Below are 19,523 nucleotides of genomic sequence, written 5' to 3'. Positions count from 1 at the left end.
CGGCAGCTAAGGGAGTGAAGACGCTGGCCTCGCCCCCACTGCCCCCAAGGCTGTCCGGTCTGGGCGGAGGGAGGTGGTTCTTGTTCGTCTTGGAGGCCCGAGGACCCAGGCGGCGCTAGGTGTTCAGCAGGTGGACGACTGGGTGGACGGAGGATGGAGACGTTTGGCTGTACATAGACGGAAAGCCTGTATTTATCTCTGCTCCTTTTCCAAATCCCACTACAATGGCAATCAATGCATTTTTGCCCAGCCGGCGTGGCTCAATCGTTGAGTGTCAACCTATGAACCAGGAGGTCACAGTTCAATTCCTGGTCAGGGCACATGCCCGGGGTTGCAGGCTCAGTCCCCAGTGTGGGGTGTGCAGAAGGCAGCCGATCAGTGATTCTCTCTCATTGTTGATGTTTCTCTCTCTCCCTCTCCCTTCCTCTCTGAAATCAATAAAAGTGTATTTTAAAAAATAATAAATGAATTTTTTCAAAGCTACACGCCCACGGGGGGTAGGGGCGGCGAGAAGGAAGACAGCCCATTGGAGGCTCTAATAAAATTGCAGAAAACAGGAGGCAGATGGACAAGCGGTAACTGTCTGATCAGAGTGCAGAAAGTTGAGACTTAAATGCTCTCGAGGAGCAGGAGGACGTGGTGGTTGGCACAGTTACAAAGCCCATCCCCGCCTCAGGAGGCTCGGCGGGGGGTGGGTGCAAAAGGTGCCCCGAAGGCTGGGGTGCACAACCTGGGGCGGAAGCATTAGAGGACAGGTGGGCAGTTAGTGGAAGGAGCCATGGCCTCCCCAGTGCCCTCTGCCACGGGGCAGAACAGGCATCTGCCCCTCCTGACCCTGGCCGAAGGTTATGAGAGAGGGCTGTTCTGAAAACTGGGGCATTAAGGGAAGAGTGAGACATGCCCTCCCCCCCGCCCCGCCCCGCCGCCTCCAGCTCCTTCCCATGCTGGCTCCTCAAACACCCACAACCAGGCAGGAGAGACCTGGTAAGATGCCCAATGGCCTGCTTGCAGCCCGGACCACCAGACAGGCGAGGAACCCCTAAGGTGAGAGAGCGCCTGCAGCAAACAGAACCTGGATCCCAGGCTGCCAGGCAGCCTTCAGGGAGGCCTTGCGTCCTCCCGCCTCCTTACCATCTCCTGCTCGGAGGGAGGCACCAGGGGAGCCTGGCCCGGCACCGGCTGCTTGTCGGAGTCCCCGGACACCCTGTCCTGCTATCCCACACCCGCCCCAGCCGCCTGTGCTCTGGACGTATGCGCCACTGAATGCGCCATGCTACCTAGAATGGGATGGGACTCCTAGAAATGAATCCGGTTGGATTTGCTCAGGGGTGTGCTGGGGACTATTGAACAACTGACTCCCTGGGAAAAAGAAACCCCACTTTGTAGGTGTTGGCCGCTTTCAGTGGTGTAAATACTCCCATAGCCCATTTCAAGCTGCCAACACGAGTTGTTAATTGTGAAGTTGGGAGGAAAGGCCCACAGTTGGCTCTCACGGGCTGCTCAGAGCTGGCCTCAGCCCCCACCATTCACCCTGGGTGGCAGTGACCAGGGACTCACCAGGCCACTGCCCTGGGTCACGTACCCTCTGCCTTCATCCCTTTGCTCCATGGTCCATGGCCCACGAGCCTAACTAACCTCGGAGGCAGCTCTCCTGGGCGAGCGGAGAGACAGGAAGTCCATCCCCACCAACCAAGGGCAAGTCAAAGGTAGCGGTTTCCTATAAAGCGAGGCCCCTCGGGATGGCTCACCCCCACAGCACGTCCTGTTTCCCCTGGCTGCTGCAGCCTGCGCCGAGGCCTCCTACGGGAGCTGGTGTGGTCAGCGGATGCATCTCGTTCTTGTCCTTGGAGAGCCCAGCCGGGACCATGGACATAACCTTGCTGTAAAGCGCCCCCATGGCCTCAGTTTACCCACTCACAGACACGCGGTCAGATGCCAGGGAAAGGAAGAACAAACTTTAATTGCTGCCAAGGAGAGAGACCTCCCTTTACCAGTGCTGACAGGGGCATGGCACAGCTGTCATGGGCACGGCACAGCCATCCCAGCCCCGGCACGGTCCACCGCCGCTGGGGTGCGCAGCCTCTCGCCTCCAGGACCGGGGATCCTGGGCAAGGGGGCGGGCGGGGGCCTCTGGCTGGCACAGGGCTAGGAACGCCACAAAATCGCGTTAGCGGGAGGCATGTCTAAGCGCTTGCGGGTATGGTCCGTGTCCCGGCGGTACAGGTAGCCACACGTCGGCTTCTGCATGGTGCGGAAGGGGCTCAAGGTGTTGGGGTACTGGGAGGTGTAGAAATTGAAGGTGAGCTTGTCCTTGTTCTGGCCCCTGAGGTCCACCACCACCGGCATGTAAGCTGCGGCCAGAGCCTGCTCATGGTCCTTCTTCCATGAGCGGGACAGCGGAGGCCACGCCAGGGCCACCTTCCCCTTCTTGCCTAACGGTGTCTTCGGCCCATAGCTGGGTGCTGAGGGCTTCTGTGAGTCCTGGGAGGAAGGAGAGAAAGGGAGAGCGGACATCACACAGGGGACTTGCCTGCTGGGGCCAGGGGCAGGAGGGGAAACAAAGGGGCCATGGTCAGAGCCCCAGAGTCCTCCTTCCCCACCCCCCCCCCGCAAGCACAGCTCTGCAGCCAGACACCTCCAGGCAGCACCTTCATGGTTTGGTTTGCCAACCCACCCACCCCACCCGCCGCAATGCAGACCTCCACCTGCTTCGCAGATGCCTCTGCGGGCTCAGAGGCTGGGAGCCTGGGGACACCTCAAAACCCTCCCATTCCTCCCACACCCCACCTGTCTGTCAGGGTCCCCAGGTCACGCTCCTCTGGCCCCTCTCTCCCTGCCTGACCTCTGCACCGCTGGCCAAGCACCCCCTCCCTCCTGCAGGGTCACTCAGCTCTCTTCTCTCTCTCTCTCTCTCTCTCTCTCTCTCTCTCTCTCTCTCTCTCTCGTCTTCCTGCCTCCTAATCACCTGCCTCTTTAGCCTCCTGTGCTTCACACTCACACCCAAGTTCATCTTTCCGTGCCAATGGCCAGATCCGAGGCCCTTCTCCTCAAAACCTCCTTTGGTTTCTTCAGCCACGAAAGAGAAGCCCAGGCCCTGCCTGGAAGGAGGAGCTTCAGCGTGGGGATCCCCGCACCCTATGTTCAGGCCTTGCCATCTACCATCATCCTCCGGCCACGCTTCCCCTTCCTGGCCGCAGGCCTTGGCTCCGGCGGTCTCCCAAGCCCACACCCTGCCTCCCTTTCATCAGGGAGATTCTCTTTCAGCCCAGAGCTCCCGCTCACCCTCATCCTGCAAGATCTCATTCCTTCTCTCACTCCCAAGTGTTTATGCGAACGCAATAGACATGGCTTCACATGAACTGAATTGTGGTGAGGGCTGGCCCCGTCCGCCGGCCGGCCCATTCCGTTTTAGAACATCTCCCATTGTTAAGTGTGTCCTGTTCTCTGAGACACGTTCGCCGGGTGGTCAGGGATGGCGTCCCCCCCTCGGAGGTCCCCGCTGCCACATTTGTCACGTTGTACAGACATTTCTTTCTTTCCTCTGTCGTCGCCTCCTTGACTGTCCTCTGTCTTTGAACCCCACACTATCTCCTGGCTACCGAATGCCCACTTCACTGGGGATCTTTGGAGGCACGACAGTGCTACCCGAGGGACGATGCGCGTGTGTCAGGCTGGCTCTGTGCTGCTTCCCAGGACACATCTGTGTGTGGGGGGGAGAGGGGCGGGGGGGGTAGGGGGGTGGGAGCCAATTCCTTTCTGCAGAGAAGCAGCCCCTGGGGACTGGGAGAGAGCCCCTAGCTGCAGATTACTGACCCTGAGCCCCACCGTTTTACAAAAGAAATCCCTGGTTCTCAAGTCCCAATGCACACTCCTTTGCATTTAATTTACAAACTATTTGCACAATTCAGACACGCCCAGGGCTTTCCCAAAGGCAGCCTTTGCTCCTATAGGTTCCTGCCCATGAGTGTATTACATGGCCTCAGCTTTGCATTTCAACATTCTCCCTGTCCTTTCAAGCCAGCGGCTCTGGGGACACCTCCTCCAGGAAGCCCCTGGCGCTGCAGTCCCTGCCCCCCACCCCCACCCTCCATGCTTCAGGCCTCCTCTTGGGATGTGAGTCTGTGCAGGGCAGGACTAGGGTGAGGCCAGCGCATCAGTCTGAAGGAGGTGCTCACTAGGAGTCGTGTGGGGCAGTGAGTGCCTCCTTAGGGCCGGCCCCCGGGTGCTGCGCTTGCCTCATCCTATTCCCAAACTGCGGTCCTTCGGCTCCTGCTAAGGTTCCAACAAGCCTGCAAACCGCTCCCAGTGGTCGGGACCACATCCTGCTCGCCTGTGTCCCTGGGGCTTCCCCCGCATGGCACACAGCCAAGCCGGAGAGGGGCGTGAGCGGGTGTTCAGCGCCTTCCCGACTCTCCAGGCTCCGCCCTGGGGTGCGGGATCACACGCAGAGGGGCCAGCCCCGGAAATGAGCTGTGATGGCGGTCATCGGCCACCGTTTTCCACCACAGGCCCCGAGCACAGTCGCACCGAACTAAGTGGATTATCGCTTCTATTCCTCACAGTAACTCGTTAAGGAAGGTATTATTGTTAACCCCACTTCAAGCTGAGAAAACAAAGTAAGGAGGTCATGTGGCTGGTAAAAGCCAGGCTGGGATTTGAACCCAGGCCTGGCTGACCCCAAGGTCCACAGCCTGTACTCCACGATGTATCCTGTGTCCACTACACTGTGGGGACAAGGCCTACCAAGTCTCTTCTGCCCTCGTCCCATCAACGTGCTGAGCTCCTGCCGGGTGCGCTGGGCCGCCCTCCCACCCCAGGCCCCCGAGAGGGCCAGGCAGCCAGATGGCCAGGGTGGCTGGAACGCTGGGGCTTTGAATGCTGGGTTTGGGTTCTGGGTTCTTGGCCTCCGCGTGGACAGGACAATGCACTGACAATTATACTATGAATTGCCATCCCTCTGCAGAGCTGACGATACGATATTGGTTGCTTCATTCATTCAAAACTATCCCCCTCATATGCCAGGCCCTGGGTGAGCAAGGAACAAAGACTTCACAGGTAGGAACACAGATATGAAGGCTGGCCGAGCAGGGCTTCTCACCTCAGCACCTGGACATCTGGGGCGGGGTGATTCTTTGTGGGGGCGCTGGCCTGTGCATGGCAGGCCTGTTAGCAGCATCCCTGGCGTCTACTCACTCTACCCGCTTCCCAGTTGTGACAGACAACACTGCCCCTCATCGCTGCCAGTGCCACCTGCGGGCAGTGCGAGTCACTGCCGTGGAGTCCATGGCAACCGCTTTATCCCGAGCGATGAGGGTGAGAGCCTGGCCCAGTAGAATCTTCCCTTTCCTGGGCCACGGGAGCAGCTCGGGTTTCTTCCTGTGAAGCGTGGTTCTAAGAATGTGGGGTTCCGGCCCTTCCGACAGGACAGAAGGGCTCAGCCTGTGGCCATGGCGACGAGGGAACTGCAGAGGCCCAACCCCCACCGCACCTGCTCCCCAGCCCAGCCTCAGTCTCAGCCACTTGGACCACGCCCCTGGGGCTCGGGAGGCTGGTGTCAGGGGTAACGGAGGCAGGTGTGTTCAGAATGGTTGCGGGTGGGGGAGGGGAGTCTTACCAGAGACCCCACAGAAGGAAGGGTGACACTCTTTGCCAACAGAATTGAGAATCTATCAAGTGCCAGTTCTCCTGAGAGCCATTTGAGATGTCACTCCTATTCCTCAAATGCAGGAACTGAGGCTTAGGGGTGTCTGAGCACTTGTTTGAGTTCATGCAGGTAGTGAGGTGCTGGGTAAGCACCTTGTAGAAGTTCCATGTCTAGTGACTAGTTAGTGGGGGAGCCAGGAATTGAACACTGCCCTCCCTCTGCCCAGCTCAGGCCCTGGCTCCGGCTCACCTGCCCTGGGCCTACCAGTCAGCTATGTCCCAGCTGCTGCTGCTGCTGCTGCAAACCTCGGACCCTGGTCGGGGGCCCCAGGGCCCCAAGCACATCCAGGGATGAGGCCTTCACTGAACCAGGGACAGAGGGACCGTACAGTCTCAGGAAGAAGAAGAGGAGAGCGAGGAGGAAGCAGGATACTTGGCAAGGAGGGGAGGAGGGGGAAGCCCAGGAGGCCCTAGGCTTGCCCTGCCCCTTCTGGGGGCCTAGCGAGGCTGCAGGTGACTAAGCCCAGAGCACAGGCAGCTCTGGAGGGAGGGTGGGGCCTCAATGCATACTTTCTAGGTTAACATCTGGTTTCATTTAACCATCTCCTCCCCAGTCAGGTCCTCCCTGTCAAGTGCGCGTGTGTGTGTGTGTGTGTGTGTGTGTGTGTGTGTGTGTGTGTATGAGAGAGAGAGAGAATTTTCCCCAGGGGCCATTGGCATTTCTGGTTGTCACAAGGAGGGGGGGGGGGTGCTGCTGGCATCTCGTGGGTTGAGGCCAGGGGTGCTGCTGAGCAGGCCCAGTGCACAGACAGCTCAGCACCAACGTCAGCAGTGCCGAGGTAAGAACCCTGGCTTAGAAGTTTCAGGAAGGGCCCCTCTCCCCTACCTGCTTCCGGCAGCCCTGGCTTCAGTTTCCCATTCCACAGGGAGCAATGAAACTTAAAGGGCAAGCAGAGGGTCCCACCAGCCCCTTCCCTCCCTATTTCCACTTGGGGTTGGAGCTAGAGCCAAAACAAGGCATCCGAGTAGAACTGGGCCTCCAGGCCCCGCACCCACTCAGGCAGAGCCCAGCGAGGCCTTTCAGACAGGCCGGGCATGTGTTTGTCCCTTAACCAGGGCTGAGAATGGGGAAGAGGGTGACTCAGGAGTGGAGCTTTCTAGGCAGGGCCAGAGGACCTCATACGTGACATTACTACAGGTCTTCCGGGGAGACACCATCCTCTCAACTACTCCAGGCCCCTGGCACCTCCACCAGCCTGGCCCACGCCTGGCATTCCACCATCAGCAACTCGCTCTTTGGTGGAAAGGCCTCCTCCCTGTTGAAATGCAAATGGCACGGGGTGAGGCACCTGGTTCCGTGGAACGTGCCTGGGTCTTGGAGGCTGAAGACCTGAGCTCCAGGCCTGACTCCGCCCTTACAGGTCAGGCAACCTTGGCCAAGTGGCTGAACCAGTTGCTTCATCTGCAAAATGGGGATAATAAGGCTGCTATCTACTTCATCGGCTTGCTGTGGGGGTGCGATGCGTGTGGGAACTGTGCAAGCACAATGCAAATGATAATTACTGTCAGCCTGCTTCTGAGCACACTCTCTGAACCTTGATGAGGGCACATTTGCCTGCGCTGGGGGCAGGGACTCAGAAGGGCATAGATGGGGAGGTGCAAACGGGGTCTCAGCTTCCTGAGGCCGTGTGACATGAGGCCCGGAGTTCAAATTCCAGGTCCACCACCCACTGATACCTGACCTTTGGCATTTCTAATACTCTGCGCCTCAGTTTTCCCACCTAGGAAGTGGGGATAACGCGGGGACCTGTCTCATAAGGTTACCATGAGCGCTCATGTGACAGTTCCTATAAAGTGCCCAGACCTTTCAAGCACGCTATAAACTTTAGCTATGAGATAGGGTCATGCAAACTAAGAGTCCAGGACGTGTCTTGGGGATGTGAAGGGGCAGAAGAACCAGAGGACTTGGATGGTGGCGTATTTCCTGCTCCCCACCAGGCCCTATAGCAGGGGAACGAGTCCGACAGTGATACTGGCCCCTAAGCCTTCTGTAAGCGGTCCCCAGCTCCTAGCCACACAGGTGGGCCAGGCTAGGCCTTCCTACTCCATCCTGTCAGTCAAACTTCTTGTGACATTGGGCCGCCCTGATCTAGCCCTGTGATGTCATCCCACCTTGGGCATCCTTGACCGGGGTCTTCCTTGGTGGTGAGATGGAACTTCTGGTAGTCAGGGGCTCCCGGGGCTCCCAGGGGCTCTTGGGCGGCTACTGGGAGTGCCACCGGGGGGAGAATTTGTGTGGGCAGTGACATTGTGATGTCTCTTTGACAACACAATCCCTCTGTCTTCCTAAGCAGAGGGTCCCACCTGCCCCTTCCCTACCTATTTTCACTTGGGGTTTGAGCTAGAGCCAAAGAAAGGCATCTGAGTAGAACTCTGCCTCCATGCCCCGCACCCACTCAGGCAGAGCCCAGCGAGGCCTTTTAGACAGGGGGGCAGGGCTGGGAGCTGAAGTTTCAAGGCCTGGAAAGGTCTTTCTTTTAACCTTGACAATGACCCTCTCTGCAATTCCCTCTTCCCACAGTCTCCCAGGACCCCTGAGCTTTGGGTAGTGGGACAAGTGGAGAGTTATCTAGGTACTTCCCGAAGTCCCCATTTCCCCCAGGCACTCACTGGTGAGTGAGCACTCTCTCTTTCTCTCTCTCTCTCTCTTTCTCTCTCTCTCTCGCTAGCTCTCTCTGTGTGTGTCTTCTTTCTTTTTCAAAACATGGCTTTCATTGCATCTTTACAATGTCACAAATAACTCCGAGGAATCAGTCAGCATCTCCCAGTTTCTGTAGCTGGACAACTTAGATCTTATTCATTAGCCTCCTGAATGGTTCCTTTTTCAGAAACATAGATCCATCCAAGTTTTTCTGATAGCCTTGTTTTTAAACTGTTGTGGCTTGCTGAATCAAAGCAGGTGAATTTGATACAAGTTCAGTGTCATTTCCTTGAAGAATCAATTCATCTTTCTGGGCTTGAGACACCAAACCCTGCAGATGTATTTTTCGCCCAAGAAATTTCTGATTTCAACAAGAGAACCATTCTCCTGAATAACAACAGATGGAGAATGAGCACACACAGACCTCACCTTGTAGCGGCAGCCCAGTGGAATACCTGGCCAGGTTCTGTATGTGACTGCAGATCATGCAAATCATAGCCAGTTCCTTTCTATTTCCCCACCATTTGTCAACCCAGAGTCTCTTCTTTTCCTTTCCAGGGAGACTAAGTTCTGTAGAGAGCACCTGGGAAGGCACATGAGCATTTCCTTAATTATTGTCAGCTGAATCCAGTGGCATTGGCAGAGCCACGTCTTGGAAACACACCTTGCCAGAGGCAAGAATGTTGTCAGCCTGACCTTCAGCTCAGGCGCCAGGGGGTGGGTTTCATTATCTAAATCCAGCCAAGCACCAGGAACAAACATATCCGGACCCACCCAGAAATGACGATACAAAGAAGCCACAAGAATGCACATAATCTCCTTTGTCTTGGGCTTTAGTAAAACTTCCTGGTATTTTGCTGTAAAAAATAAACACTCTGGGTTCCTGTCTCTCCATCAGAGGACAGTGGTCCCACCCAGTCCCAGCTTTCCCTACTGTATTTTGTCCGCCTCTTTCATTTTCTCCATCCCCCATTGCCCCTACTCAGGAACCAGACCACTCTTTAGCTGTGCTGGACGCAGAGAAGAGAGAAATATTTATAGAGTTCTACATTGATGTGGTTGAAGTCTCTCCACAGGGCACCTCTGGGACCCTTTACAGTAACTGTGCATAGAGTGATACCAACATTTTCTGGAACGTTGACAGTTTGACTGCTGAGAATGGTCTTCATCCTTTCAGTAAATGCAGCAAAGAGCTCTTTCTCTCTCTTCTTATATGCCCTCCAAATTACAGAGACGATGGATGGATGGATGGATGGATGGACGGAAGAGTGGGATAGGGAATGGGCAGAATGTAGGTAGATGGATAGATGGTAGATGGGTGGTCCCTCCTGATTTGAGCCCTGCTCACCTTTTTAGCCTCAACTCTTGCTATTTTTCCTCTATGCAATAGCTAAATTCTTTTATTTTTATTTTTTTTAAATATATTTTATTGATTTTTCACAGAGAGGAAGAGAGAGGGATAGAGAGTTAGAAACATCGATGAGAGAGAAACATCGATCAGCTGCCTCTTGCACAACCCCTACTGGGGATGTGCCCGCAACCAAGGTACATGCCCTCGACCGGAATCGAACCTGGGACCTTTCAGTCCGCAGACCGACGCTCTATCCACTGAGCCAAACCGGTTTCGGCCAATAGCTAAATTCTTAAACATACCCTATTCTCTTCCCTCTGAGATTTTGCATCTGCTGTTCCCTCTCCTAGACCATTTAAGTAGGGGATTAGGAGGTGCAGGGATGGATGGATAGATGTGTAGACAGGTGGCTGGGTTGGTTGTCTATGAGTGAGTAGATGGATAGATGGTCAGTAAATGGGTAGATGATGGGTGGTTATGTTATAGAGGATGGGACTACAGACCCAGGAGTCAGGTTCTTTGAGCTTGAATCCTGGAATTACTATTTTACTAGTTGTGTAAACTTGGGCAAGTAATTGACTCTCTTTACTTCTGCTTGTTCATGTGTACAATGAGTGGACTAAAGGTCCCTATCAAGAGAGTTAGACAAAGCACTTAGGTCAGTGTCTACACGGAATAAGCACACAATAACTAGCAGCTATCCTCATGTGTGAGTAATTGGGTTGATGGAGGATTGCTGAATGGGCTGCCCATCTTCAAACACCAGACCCCCCTCCTTCCTTGAGTACCATCTCCCCAACACCAGACTTGGTGGGCACCTCCCAGGAATGTGTTAGAAATCCCACATGTAGAGAGACCTGGGCTTCTTCCTGGGGTCAGGGGGTGGACCAAGGGGAGGGAAACAGAGCAGCTGGTGACTTCCTGCCCGCTGACACCCTGGCTTGGGTGGGGCCCAGGACTTGTTTCCTTCCTGGCACTGTGTCAGCCCTGACTATTGGTCAGTGGGTGGACTTTGGAGCCCAGAGGCAGATTGGAAGTTGGGGTGTTGATGGCGTGTGCACTGTGCTCAGATCTCACACCCCGATGGTTATGGCCCCTAATTTCTGAGGAGGCTGGGAGGGAGGAGGAGAAGCAGCAAGCAGGGCTTGCCTCTGATGAAGATCTCCAAGGCTCTAGGGTGGTAATATCTTGTTTGGGAGAGGGCAGGAAGGTAGGAGCATGGCATTCTTGGTGGAGTGGCCAGCAGGTCTGGCTCTGGGGAAAGTGGCTTGGGTCCTAGCCCAGCATCTGTCGGAAAGGAACCCAGGAGGCTGGAGCGGGTGGAGATGGTTTGGGGGAGCAGGGCACCATGACTCAGCACTCACCCCACTCTGTCTCAGCCCAGGAGGGGGTGAGTGTTGGGCTGGTTGCTAGGAGTCCCAGGTGACCTGAGCTTAGTCCCATCCCATCCCTGGGCCTGTTTCCTTATGTTATAGAGAGGACGCTGGGTTCCTCCATTTTGGACATTTGAAGAAGGGGAATTGAGTCACTTTCTGAGAACTTCAGACAGGGACCCACCCGACTGTCCATAAGAGTGGGCCCTGCCAGGACTGTCCCCATCCCAGGTCCCCCCTGTGGGAACCTCAACAAGGGGCAGTGGCTTGGGAGACCTCTGTTAGGAAGGCCTGGCTAGTCAAGCTGTATCAGTCTTATTTCACTTGTAAATCACTCTGCCTGGGTTTAAATCCCAGATCTTCCCTGCTGTGTGACTTCCACAAATCAGTGAACTCTCTGTGCCTGAATTCCTACCCTGGAAAGTGAGGCTGATAAGAGACTTGACTTGGAATGCTTGTTGTAAGGACTGCGTTGTAGAGCAGTGCCTGCCTGCTGCAAGCTAAGTGCCAAGAGTCATATCGTTATTATTTCTCAACTTCCTCCTGGAAGCCCGTTCTTCTGACTTCTCGCCACACTCCTGGCATGGCCTCATTTTATGGATCATCGAAGTTCCGGGAAGGAAGAACTGTGATCTGTACCCACAGCGCTCAGAGGGTGCTTGGGACGGATGAGGAGAGACTCCGGGTTGGCTTGGCTCACAGGAGGATCCACTGACCGCCCCCACACCTTCCCCCACACACAGCCTCCATCCCTCCCGCCTTTCTGCTGTTGAGGTTCAGGCAGGTGGTTTTAAGTGTCTTGGTCTAAGCAGGCCCGGTTAATTGAATACTCTCTCCACCCCTCCTTACCTGCTCTGTGATTTGGACAAATTACTTAACCTCTCTAATCCTTACGTATTTTTCCTTTGTTGGCCCTCGAGTACAGGAGGCTGAGCTATTCACACATCTCCTTCATGGTGCATTATCATCCCTGGCCCAGGAGGGCCTCCTCTCTCATCGTCTTAATTTCCCTCCTTAATCTCCAGTTTCCAACTACACTCCCCACCCACCCCAGCCAGAGGCAACCATTCTCATGTGCTTAATGAGTATCTTCTTGTTTATATGTGTTCTTGCAAAATATACATATTGTTCTTTTGTATGCATGTTGTTTTTATTTACATAAGTGCCATGTGTGTTTTAGATCTCATTCTGTTTACTTTGATGGCTCCCTAATGTTTTTAAGATTCATCTGTGTTGCTATATGAACATCTAGTTCCTTGCTTCCAATTACTGTGTAGTTCACCCAGTGTGTTCACCACATTTTATATCTTACTCCCCCGGGGTGCCTCCAACTCCTCACCCCCACAAACAGCATAGCAATGACATCACATCCATGTCAGCTATGGGAGAAGGCATGTTCCCAAGAGCTGAACTGATTGGCTATAGAGTATGAGTAAACATCATTTGGAGTCGTCTTTTCTCCATCCATAAAATGGGTATATTGCCCCCACCTTTGCAGGGCTCACTTGATGGTAGTGGGTTAATGCGTGCAATCCTCTCAGCCCCGTGTCTGACACAGAAAGATGCTCAGTGAATGGTAGATGTGGCTGCTTTTCTTCTCAGGAGAGAGAGAGAAATAAGCTGGACCCAGGATGAGTTGCATAGAAATTGCTCCCAAGGCTCAAAGTCCCAGTTCAAGAGCTGGTCTCCAAAATATGTGAGAAGTGCGTGGGGCAGTGCAGGTCCCCCAAGGGTAAGGACTGATCTTACTTTTTGTTAATCCTCATCTGAGGATATTTTTGCCATTGATTTTTAGAGAGAGTGAAAGGGAGGAGTAGAGAGAGAGAAACATCAATGTGAGAGAGACACATCGATTGGTTGCCTCCCGCATGTGCCCCAACCGGGGATTGAGCCTGCAACCGAGGTATGTGCCCATGACTGGAATCGAACCCATGACCCTTCAGTCTTTGGGCTGACACTCTAACCACTGGGCAAACCAGCGAGGGCAAGGACTGATCTTGAAGTTAAAAGCCCCCACAGCCCGAGCGCAGGGCCTGGTTCAGAGCAGATGGCTGGGCCCAGAAAATGCTTAAGGCATCCCATTTCTCCCTTCTTTCCTCAGAGCCAGAAGTGGCCCCCTCACACAGGAGGTGCCAGGCATTTGCTGTTCTGCCTCTGCTCTGCCCGCCAACCAGCTTTTTAGCCAGATGTGAAACCACAACTGAGTGTTGGATCCCACCATCCCACTTTACAGATGGAGAGACCGAGGCTCAGGAAGGCTCCGTGGTCTCACAGTGAGTAGTAGAAGTGGCACTAATGTCCAAATCTCCAGTTCCCCCTTCTTAAAAAAAAAAAAAAAGAAAAGAAAAGGAAAGGAAATCGCCCTAGCTGGTTCGGCTCAGTGGATAGAGCGTCGGCCTGCGGACTAAAGAGCCCCGGGTTTGATTCCGGTCAAGGGCATATGCCCGGGTTTCGGGCTCAATCCCCAGTGTGGGGCATGCAGGAAGTAGCCAATCAATGATTCTCTCTCATTATTGATGTTTCTATCTTTCTCCCTTCCTCTCTGAAATCAATAAAAACATTTTTTTTAAAAAAACTAAGAAAATGCACTCCATGTTAAACTGTGCTCGTTGTTATTTGTTAACAAAGGTTAAGTTAAAACGAATGCTCTCCCAACAGAGCAGCTCACTCAAAAGGAAAGCCCCACAAGGAGGGCTGGCATTCCCAGTCTGTTTGCTTCCCAGCCCTGGCCACGCACAGATACACTTTAAATATTTACAGTTGCAACCTGCATAGAATTTTGGGTTTTGTTCTTACCAATTCCTTTTTTATTCCAACACACACATTACTTCAGATTGTAGGATGTGTTTTATAATGGGCTGTTTTGGCCTGGCCTTCCAGGTGACCTTGTAGACACCTGCCCCACCCTGTCTCCTGGGCCCCGGTTGACTTTTCCCTCAACAGCAGTCGCCGACCGGTGGTCCGCGGACAACTGGTGGTCCGTGAGGTCCGAACGGTTGGCGACCACTGCTCCTGAGGATCTTTGCTGAATGGGCGCTGCTCTCTTACAGCCCCTCACGCCTCTGTTCCGTCTCTGTGTTCTCTGTTCAGCATCTCCAGGCCCAAAGTCAGGGTAGAGAAGGGGGACAGGGACACGCAGGCACTGAGTTCGGCTGGGTACTTGAACCCACTATCTTTGCTGAGTCTAATAACCTTACTTAATAGCCCTGTTTTACAGATGAACAAACTGAGGCTCAGAGAGGTGGTAACTCAGCCCAAGTCACAGCCGCGTGAGCAGCCTCCTCAGAACTGAAACCTGTTCCCCAGCAGGGACCTTCCCACCATGTCCTGGTCCAGCGACAGAGTCCATGGTCTCTCCCTAGCACCCCTGAACACACCTCTCTCCACCCAGGGCTGGACCTTGGACCCCACACGCTCAGGCACCAGGTCATGACCTCTCCGAGCCCCCTCTCAGGTTGTTGGGGTCCACACCAGCCTGATGTCCTCTGAGCCTGCCCAGCTCAGAGGAATGCCAGGCAGGGGCTGGAGCCCACCCGCCTGCAGCCAAAGGAAGCTGTCTCCGGCGCTGGCCTGGCACCAGGCGTTGCCGGCCTGGAACAAGGGGCTGGGCCAGACCACCTGCAGCTCAGTATGGTTTGGGAGTTAGGATGACCAGAGGTCTGACCTTGGCCCCTGGAGAGCTAGCTGCAGGGACCTGGGGGGACGATGAAGGTGACTCTCAGGACTTCTCAGCCTGCCCTGCTCCGAGTCAGAGTGCACTCTCCCAGCCAGGAGCACTTGACTTTGGTGGAGGAAAGACCACAAACTTGACAGAGGCCTGAGTCTCTGGGGAGACTGCAACTTCCGGGCCCCAATCCCACCCCACATTCCAGAACTTACTACGCAATTGCCCAGCAGAGATTTAATTATAGGACGGGGCTTTGGGCTGTTTCGAGGCGAGCCTATTATTTGGCTGTTTCTTCACTGGGGGAGCAGGAGTGAGGTGTTGTTATTAGATGAAGCGGGGGCCAAGCAGCAACAGTACAGGGTGCTGAGCTGGACAGACAATTGGGCCCCAGCCTGGTCTCAGGGAAAGCCTCCAGGCTGACAGGGTGAAACTGCAACTGGGGGTGTGGGCGGCTCTGCTCCCTGCGGAACCCAGGCTGTCCAGAGACTCCCCTGAGCCCCCACCAACATGGGCCTGAAATGGGGGTGAAATGGGTGTGTAGGGGCAGGGAGAGCAGCCTCAAGCCCTCCCGGTGTTCACGCATCACCCTGCTTCCCCCTCTTCCTCCGAAAGCAAGGGGACCACAGTGCGGAGAAATGAACAACGCTTAAGGAGTGCCCTGTGCTGGACACTTCACATCCATCCTCTTACTTCATCTCCATAACGCCCCTAGGAGGGGGGACTGCCGCTCCGTGCACAGCTGAGGAAACCGGCTCAGAATTGGGTTTGTTTGTTTGTTTTATTTCTCCTATATGCAAGCTGTTTACCTTCCCTTCTTCCTAAGAAATGTCCCACAAACAACTCCGCTCTCCCTGTTTCTGCCACCAGCACACACGTGCGGCCCCATCCCCTCCTGCTGGTATCAATTAACCACCTCATTATCCCGTTCACTAATGAGTTAAGCCCCTTCCCTTCGCCCCCCAGCCTCCACTTTCTCCTTCCCACCCACCCTTCATCCAGGTGTTAGATGAACATCCTTAAAACACAGCTGTTACCAGTCACCCTTGCCTGCACGGTCAGCCGTGCCTGCTCCTGGCAGCCAGAGCTTCTCAAACCTTACCATGCTCCTGAGTCACGCGGGGACCTTGTTCAAACAAAGATGCTCTCCTGGGCCCCATAATCCGCCAGCTCACTGAGACTCGTAATGACCTTAAATTAATAGCCTGTTTTACAGATGAACAGACTGAGGCCCAAACAGGTTGCTCCGTGTCTGGGACGGGGCCAGCGTGATGCAAAAGCTGCTGGTTCTGCCTAGTTATTCTTCTTTAATGTTTGAATAGGAAACACATTTACATGGTTGGAAATTCAAAAACGTAAAAAGGCCTTCAGTGAAAATTCTCCTTCCCACGCCTATCGCCCCTTTGCCCAGTTCCCCCTACCTCCACCCGCCAGTAAACACTTTTGTTCATTTATTATGGATCTGTCCAAAGTTTCTCTTTGAACAGATCTTATCCTGCCCCAAATGGCAGCACACCACACACACCGTTTTGTCAACAGCTTATCAGTTTATCTTGAAGATAACTGGACACGGTTGGCTGACTCATTCATTTTTAGAGTTGCATTATTATTCCATTGTGTGGATGAACCATAATTTATTTAATCAGTCATCTCCAGGTGGAGTTGTTTCTGACCTTCCCAGCTGGCCTTTTTAAGCCTTCCACGCGCTGGCCAACCTTGCTGCGACCTCCATTCTGTCCCCTAATTCCCAGCCCCACCATCCTGAGCCCCTGCAGAGGCCCTCACACCTCCTGCATGCCCTCCTTCTGCCCTCCAGCCCACCCCGGTTGCTCCTCCTCTGAATCTCTGACCCACTGTTCGTCTCCTCCTCATTTACCTCCCCACTCTTCATCTCTCCAAACAGATGAAAGCAACTTGAACTCAGGAACCATGCCTTTGATTTCTCTGGACCCTTCACAGCCCAGAGCTAGGCACACGGCAGTTCTGAAGAACGTTAGTTACATAATGGAAGTTGCATAGGAATGGAGCCACTCCATGAGGGCCCTGCTGGGACTGGTTCTGGGTGCCAGAGCCAGGAGCTACCCAGGTGAGAGGACCTCATACCTCAGAGGTCTCCACGGAAGAAGCCCTTGTCTTGTACCCGAGTGTCTAGAGCACTGGGGTGGGTTGTGAAGATGTCCAGGGCATGATGGGGCATCTGGGGTTCCCTGGGCCCTTCCTAGGTAGACGGTGGGAGGAACCATGATGTAGAGATAGGAGGGTGGAAGGATGGATGGCATGTGTGTGTGCCCTAGAATGAGCTCCTTCCCTTCTCTATTAACATCCTCGTCATCCTTCATGGGCCAGCTCAAGTCCTGATTCTTCCAAGCAGCCTTCCTGGACTTCTCCAGCTCACGCTGACCGCCCTGCTCTAAAATTCCTGCTGTGTGTATTAGTGACAGCATCACTGTTCTGTGCTCGGTCATCGTGGCCTGCCACCTTGAATCATGTAAAACCTTACCTACCGGATGAGACCCCAAGATGCTCTCCAGTATAAATAATACTTCTCAAATTCTCTTATATCCCCATGCACCCCAAAACCTCAGCACAGCACCAGGCCTCCACAGATACTCCTTGAAGGAACAGGAATTGGTTCTAGGAATGCCATGGCGGTGGGTGGATGGGTGAGCCGGGGTTGACCACAGGCATGTCTCCAACCAAAAACATTTGGGGAACACCTCATGGCCACAGTCTCTGAAGGTCCAACTCACCCTGTCCATTGACACTGGAGCAAGTAGATGGGGCTTTTTAAAAAAATGTATATATTTTATTGATTTTTTACAGAGAGGAAGGGAGAGTTAGAAACATCGATGAGAGAGAAACATCAATCAGCTGCCTCCTGCACACCCTCTACTGGGAATGTGCCCATAACCAAGGTACATGCCCTTAACCGGAATCGAATCTGGGTCCTTTCAGTCCGCAAGCCGATGCTCTATCCACTGAGCCAAACCAGTTAGGGCTAGAGGGAGCTTTTTAAAAATGTCATTGTTGCCCTACCCAGTTTGGCTCAGTGGATAGAGAGTTGGCTTGCAGACCAAAGGGTCCCAGGTCCGATTCTGGTCAAGGGCATGTACCTTGGTTGCAGGCTCCTCCCGGGTCTGGCCCCTGGTCAGGCTCATGCAGGAGACAACCAATCGATGTGTTTCTCTCACATCGATATTTCTCTCTGTCTTTTCCTCTCTCTTCCACTCTCTCTCTAAAAATCAATGGAAAAATATCCTCGGGTGAGGATTAAAAATAAAAAGTCACTGTCATGAAAAATAAAGACATGAGACTGTGCTAGATTAAAAGATTAAAGGTACATGATAAGCAAATGCAGTGCGTGAGTCTTGATTAGACTGTGGATTGAAAAAAACGAAGATGACGTTTTGGGAGATGATAATCGTGTGTTGACGTTAAATTTTAGTGTGATGACTGTATTGTGGTCTCTTAGGAGAATATCCGTATTCTTAGGCAAAGGAAACCGAAGTATTGATGGGGGTGGGGAGATATGCCATTCCAACCTTTAGCAAAATGAAAATAAAAAAATAAGTGTGTGGAGAGAGAGAGAATGCAATTATGGCAACATATTAACAATTGATAAATCCAGGAGGAAGGAATACAGGTGGTCATTTTACTGGTCTTTCAAATTCCTCAAAATGAAAAGTTGAGGAGGAAATGCCTTTAGTACAAAGAAAGATACAATCCCAACTTCCTGGGAGACGGAGCAGGGGAAGTGCAGCAGTGGGTGCTGTTCCAGGGGCTTCGGGGAAACGCTGTCTGAGACTGATCACCACCTCCCCAGCCTTCCACTCCTGCCGCCCTGAAAGCATCAAAATCCAACCCTGTGGCCTGACTCTCCCGCCTCGGCATCTGACCCGACCTTCCCCAGTGGACAACCACCCCCCACCCCTTAGCCAGGACCTACCCCATGCACCTTAAAGGTGCACAGTTCTCCCTAGCCAGGTTGCTCAGTGGTTAGAGCGTCAGCCCTCGGACTGAAGGGTGGCCCATTGGATTTCAGTGACATACCTGGGCTGCAGGCTAGCACCCCTCCCTCCATCCCCCTCCCTCTCCCCTTCCCCATATGCATGCAGGAGGCAACCAATCCCAATCGATTTCGCTTTCTCTGTCTCCCCCTCCCTTCTACTCACTCTAAAAATCAATGGGAAAAATATCCTCGGGGTGAGGATTAACAAAAAAATAAATAAAGGCCCACAGCTCATTTCCGTGGAGGGTGAGCCCAACCCTAAGTGGGCTGGCTCACCTTGAGTTTTTAAAAATTTATATTCACTTAACTTGACAGAAAAAAAAAATGTGATGTACAAAAAAACGCCAAGATTTAGTCATCCTACATTCTCTCTTGGAGCTCTGTCAACGCAGCCATTTCCCCCTTTGCCATCAGATTGGGTGCGAGCTTACTGCTCCCCCTGCATTTCCTTAGGGGCAACTCGTTCTGTTGTCCATTGAAGGCCAGTCCTTCCCCAAGTTCCCCTCCTGACCTGCTCATGACCCTCGTGAGAAGCGAGGGACTTGCCCGCTTCCTCCCTCCCGCGGCGGGAGGGGTGGAGGGAGGAGGGCCGGGAGGAGACCGGGGAGGGGGTGGCTCTCCTTCCCGGCGGGGCGGGGGCCGGGCGAGGTCCCCAGCCCACTGGGCCGTGCCCACAATGGCCTGTTGTGGAAGGAGGCGGGCAGGAATGCGGCCGGGGGAGTCGGGCGGCCGCGGGGCGGGGCGGGGCGCTCGCAGCCGCAGCCTCTTACCTGCCCAGGTAG

General features: G+C 53.9%; 1 protein-coding gene and 1 long non-coding RNA gene across 4 annotated transcripts; one reads left to right on the top strand and one right to left on the bottom strand.

Moving 5' to 3' along the window:
* Positions 1-1,940: 1,940 nt before the first annotated feature.
* Positions 1,941-7,915, bottom strand: GUCA1ANB (GUCA1A neighbor). Of its 3 annotated transcripts, none has more exons than XM_054722221.1 (2): positions 7,816-7,915; positions 1,941-2,481 (listed from the first exon to the last, which is right to left on the bottom strand). In XM_054722221.1, the coding sequence occupies exons 1-2, from the start codon at positions 7,822-7,824 to the stop codon at positions 2,146-2,148; spliced, it is 345 nt and encodes a 114-aa protein (XP_054578196.1). In that variant the 5' UTR covers positions 7,825-7,915; the 3' UTR covers positions 1,941-2,145. The 3 variants fall into 3 exon arrangements, with proteins under 3 accessions (XP_054578196.1, XP_054578194.1, XP_054578195.1); XM_054722219.1 differs by lacking the exon at positions 7,816-7,915 and adding an exon at positions 5,099-5,396; XM_054722220.1 differs by lacking the exon at positions 7,816-7,915 and adding an exon at positions 3,283-3,378.
* LOC114228844 (uncharacterized) lies at positions 7,028-17,369 on the top strand. Its single transcript, XR_003614963.2, has 5 exons — positions 7,028-7,064; positions 13,170-13,341; positions 15,348-15,498; positions 16,636-16,818; positions 17,079-17,369. It is a non-coding gene; the product is annotated as an uncharacterized LOC114228844 (long non-coding RNA).
* Positions 17,370-19,523: the final 2,154 nt, after the last annotated feature.

Source organism: Eptesicus fuscus, chromosome 10, assembly GCF_027574615.1.
Source record: "Eptesicus fuscus isolate TK198812 chromosome 10, DD_ASM_mEF_20220401, whole genome shotgun sequence".
In the NCBI taxonomy this organism is placed as follows: domain Eukaryota; kingdom Metazoa; phylum Chordata; class Mammalia; order Chiroptera; family Vespertilionidae; genus Eptesicus; species Eptesicus fuscus.
Note: the sequence above shows the minus strand (reverse complement) of the source record. Positions and strands in the feature narration are given on the sequence as shown.

What these genes read in the sequence shown, in the direction of transcription:
- GUCA1ANB (XM_054722219.1), bottom strand. Translation starts at nt 5,176, where the DNA reads ATGCTGCTAACAGGCCTGCCATGCACAGGCCAGCGCCCCCACAAAGAA. An exon ending in CCAGATGTCCAGGTGCTGAG is followed by an intron (nt 2,482 to 5,098) that starts GTGAGAAGCCCT and finishes CCTTCCTCCCAG; the next exon opens with GACTCACAGAAGCCCTCAGC.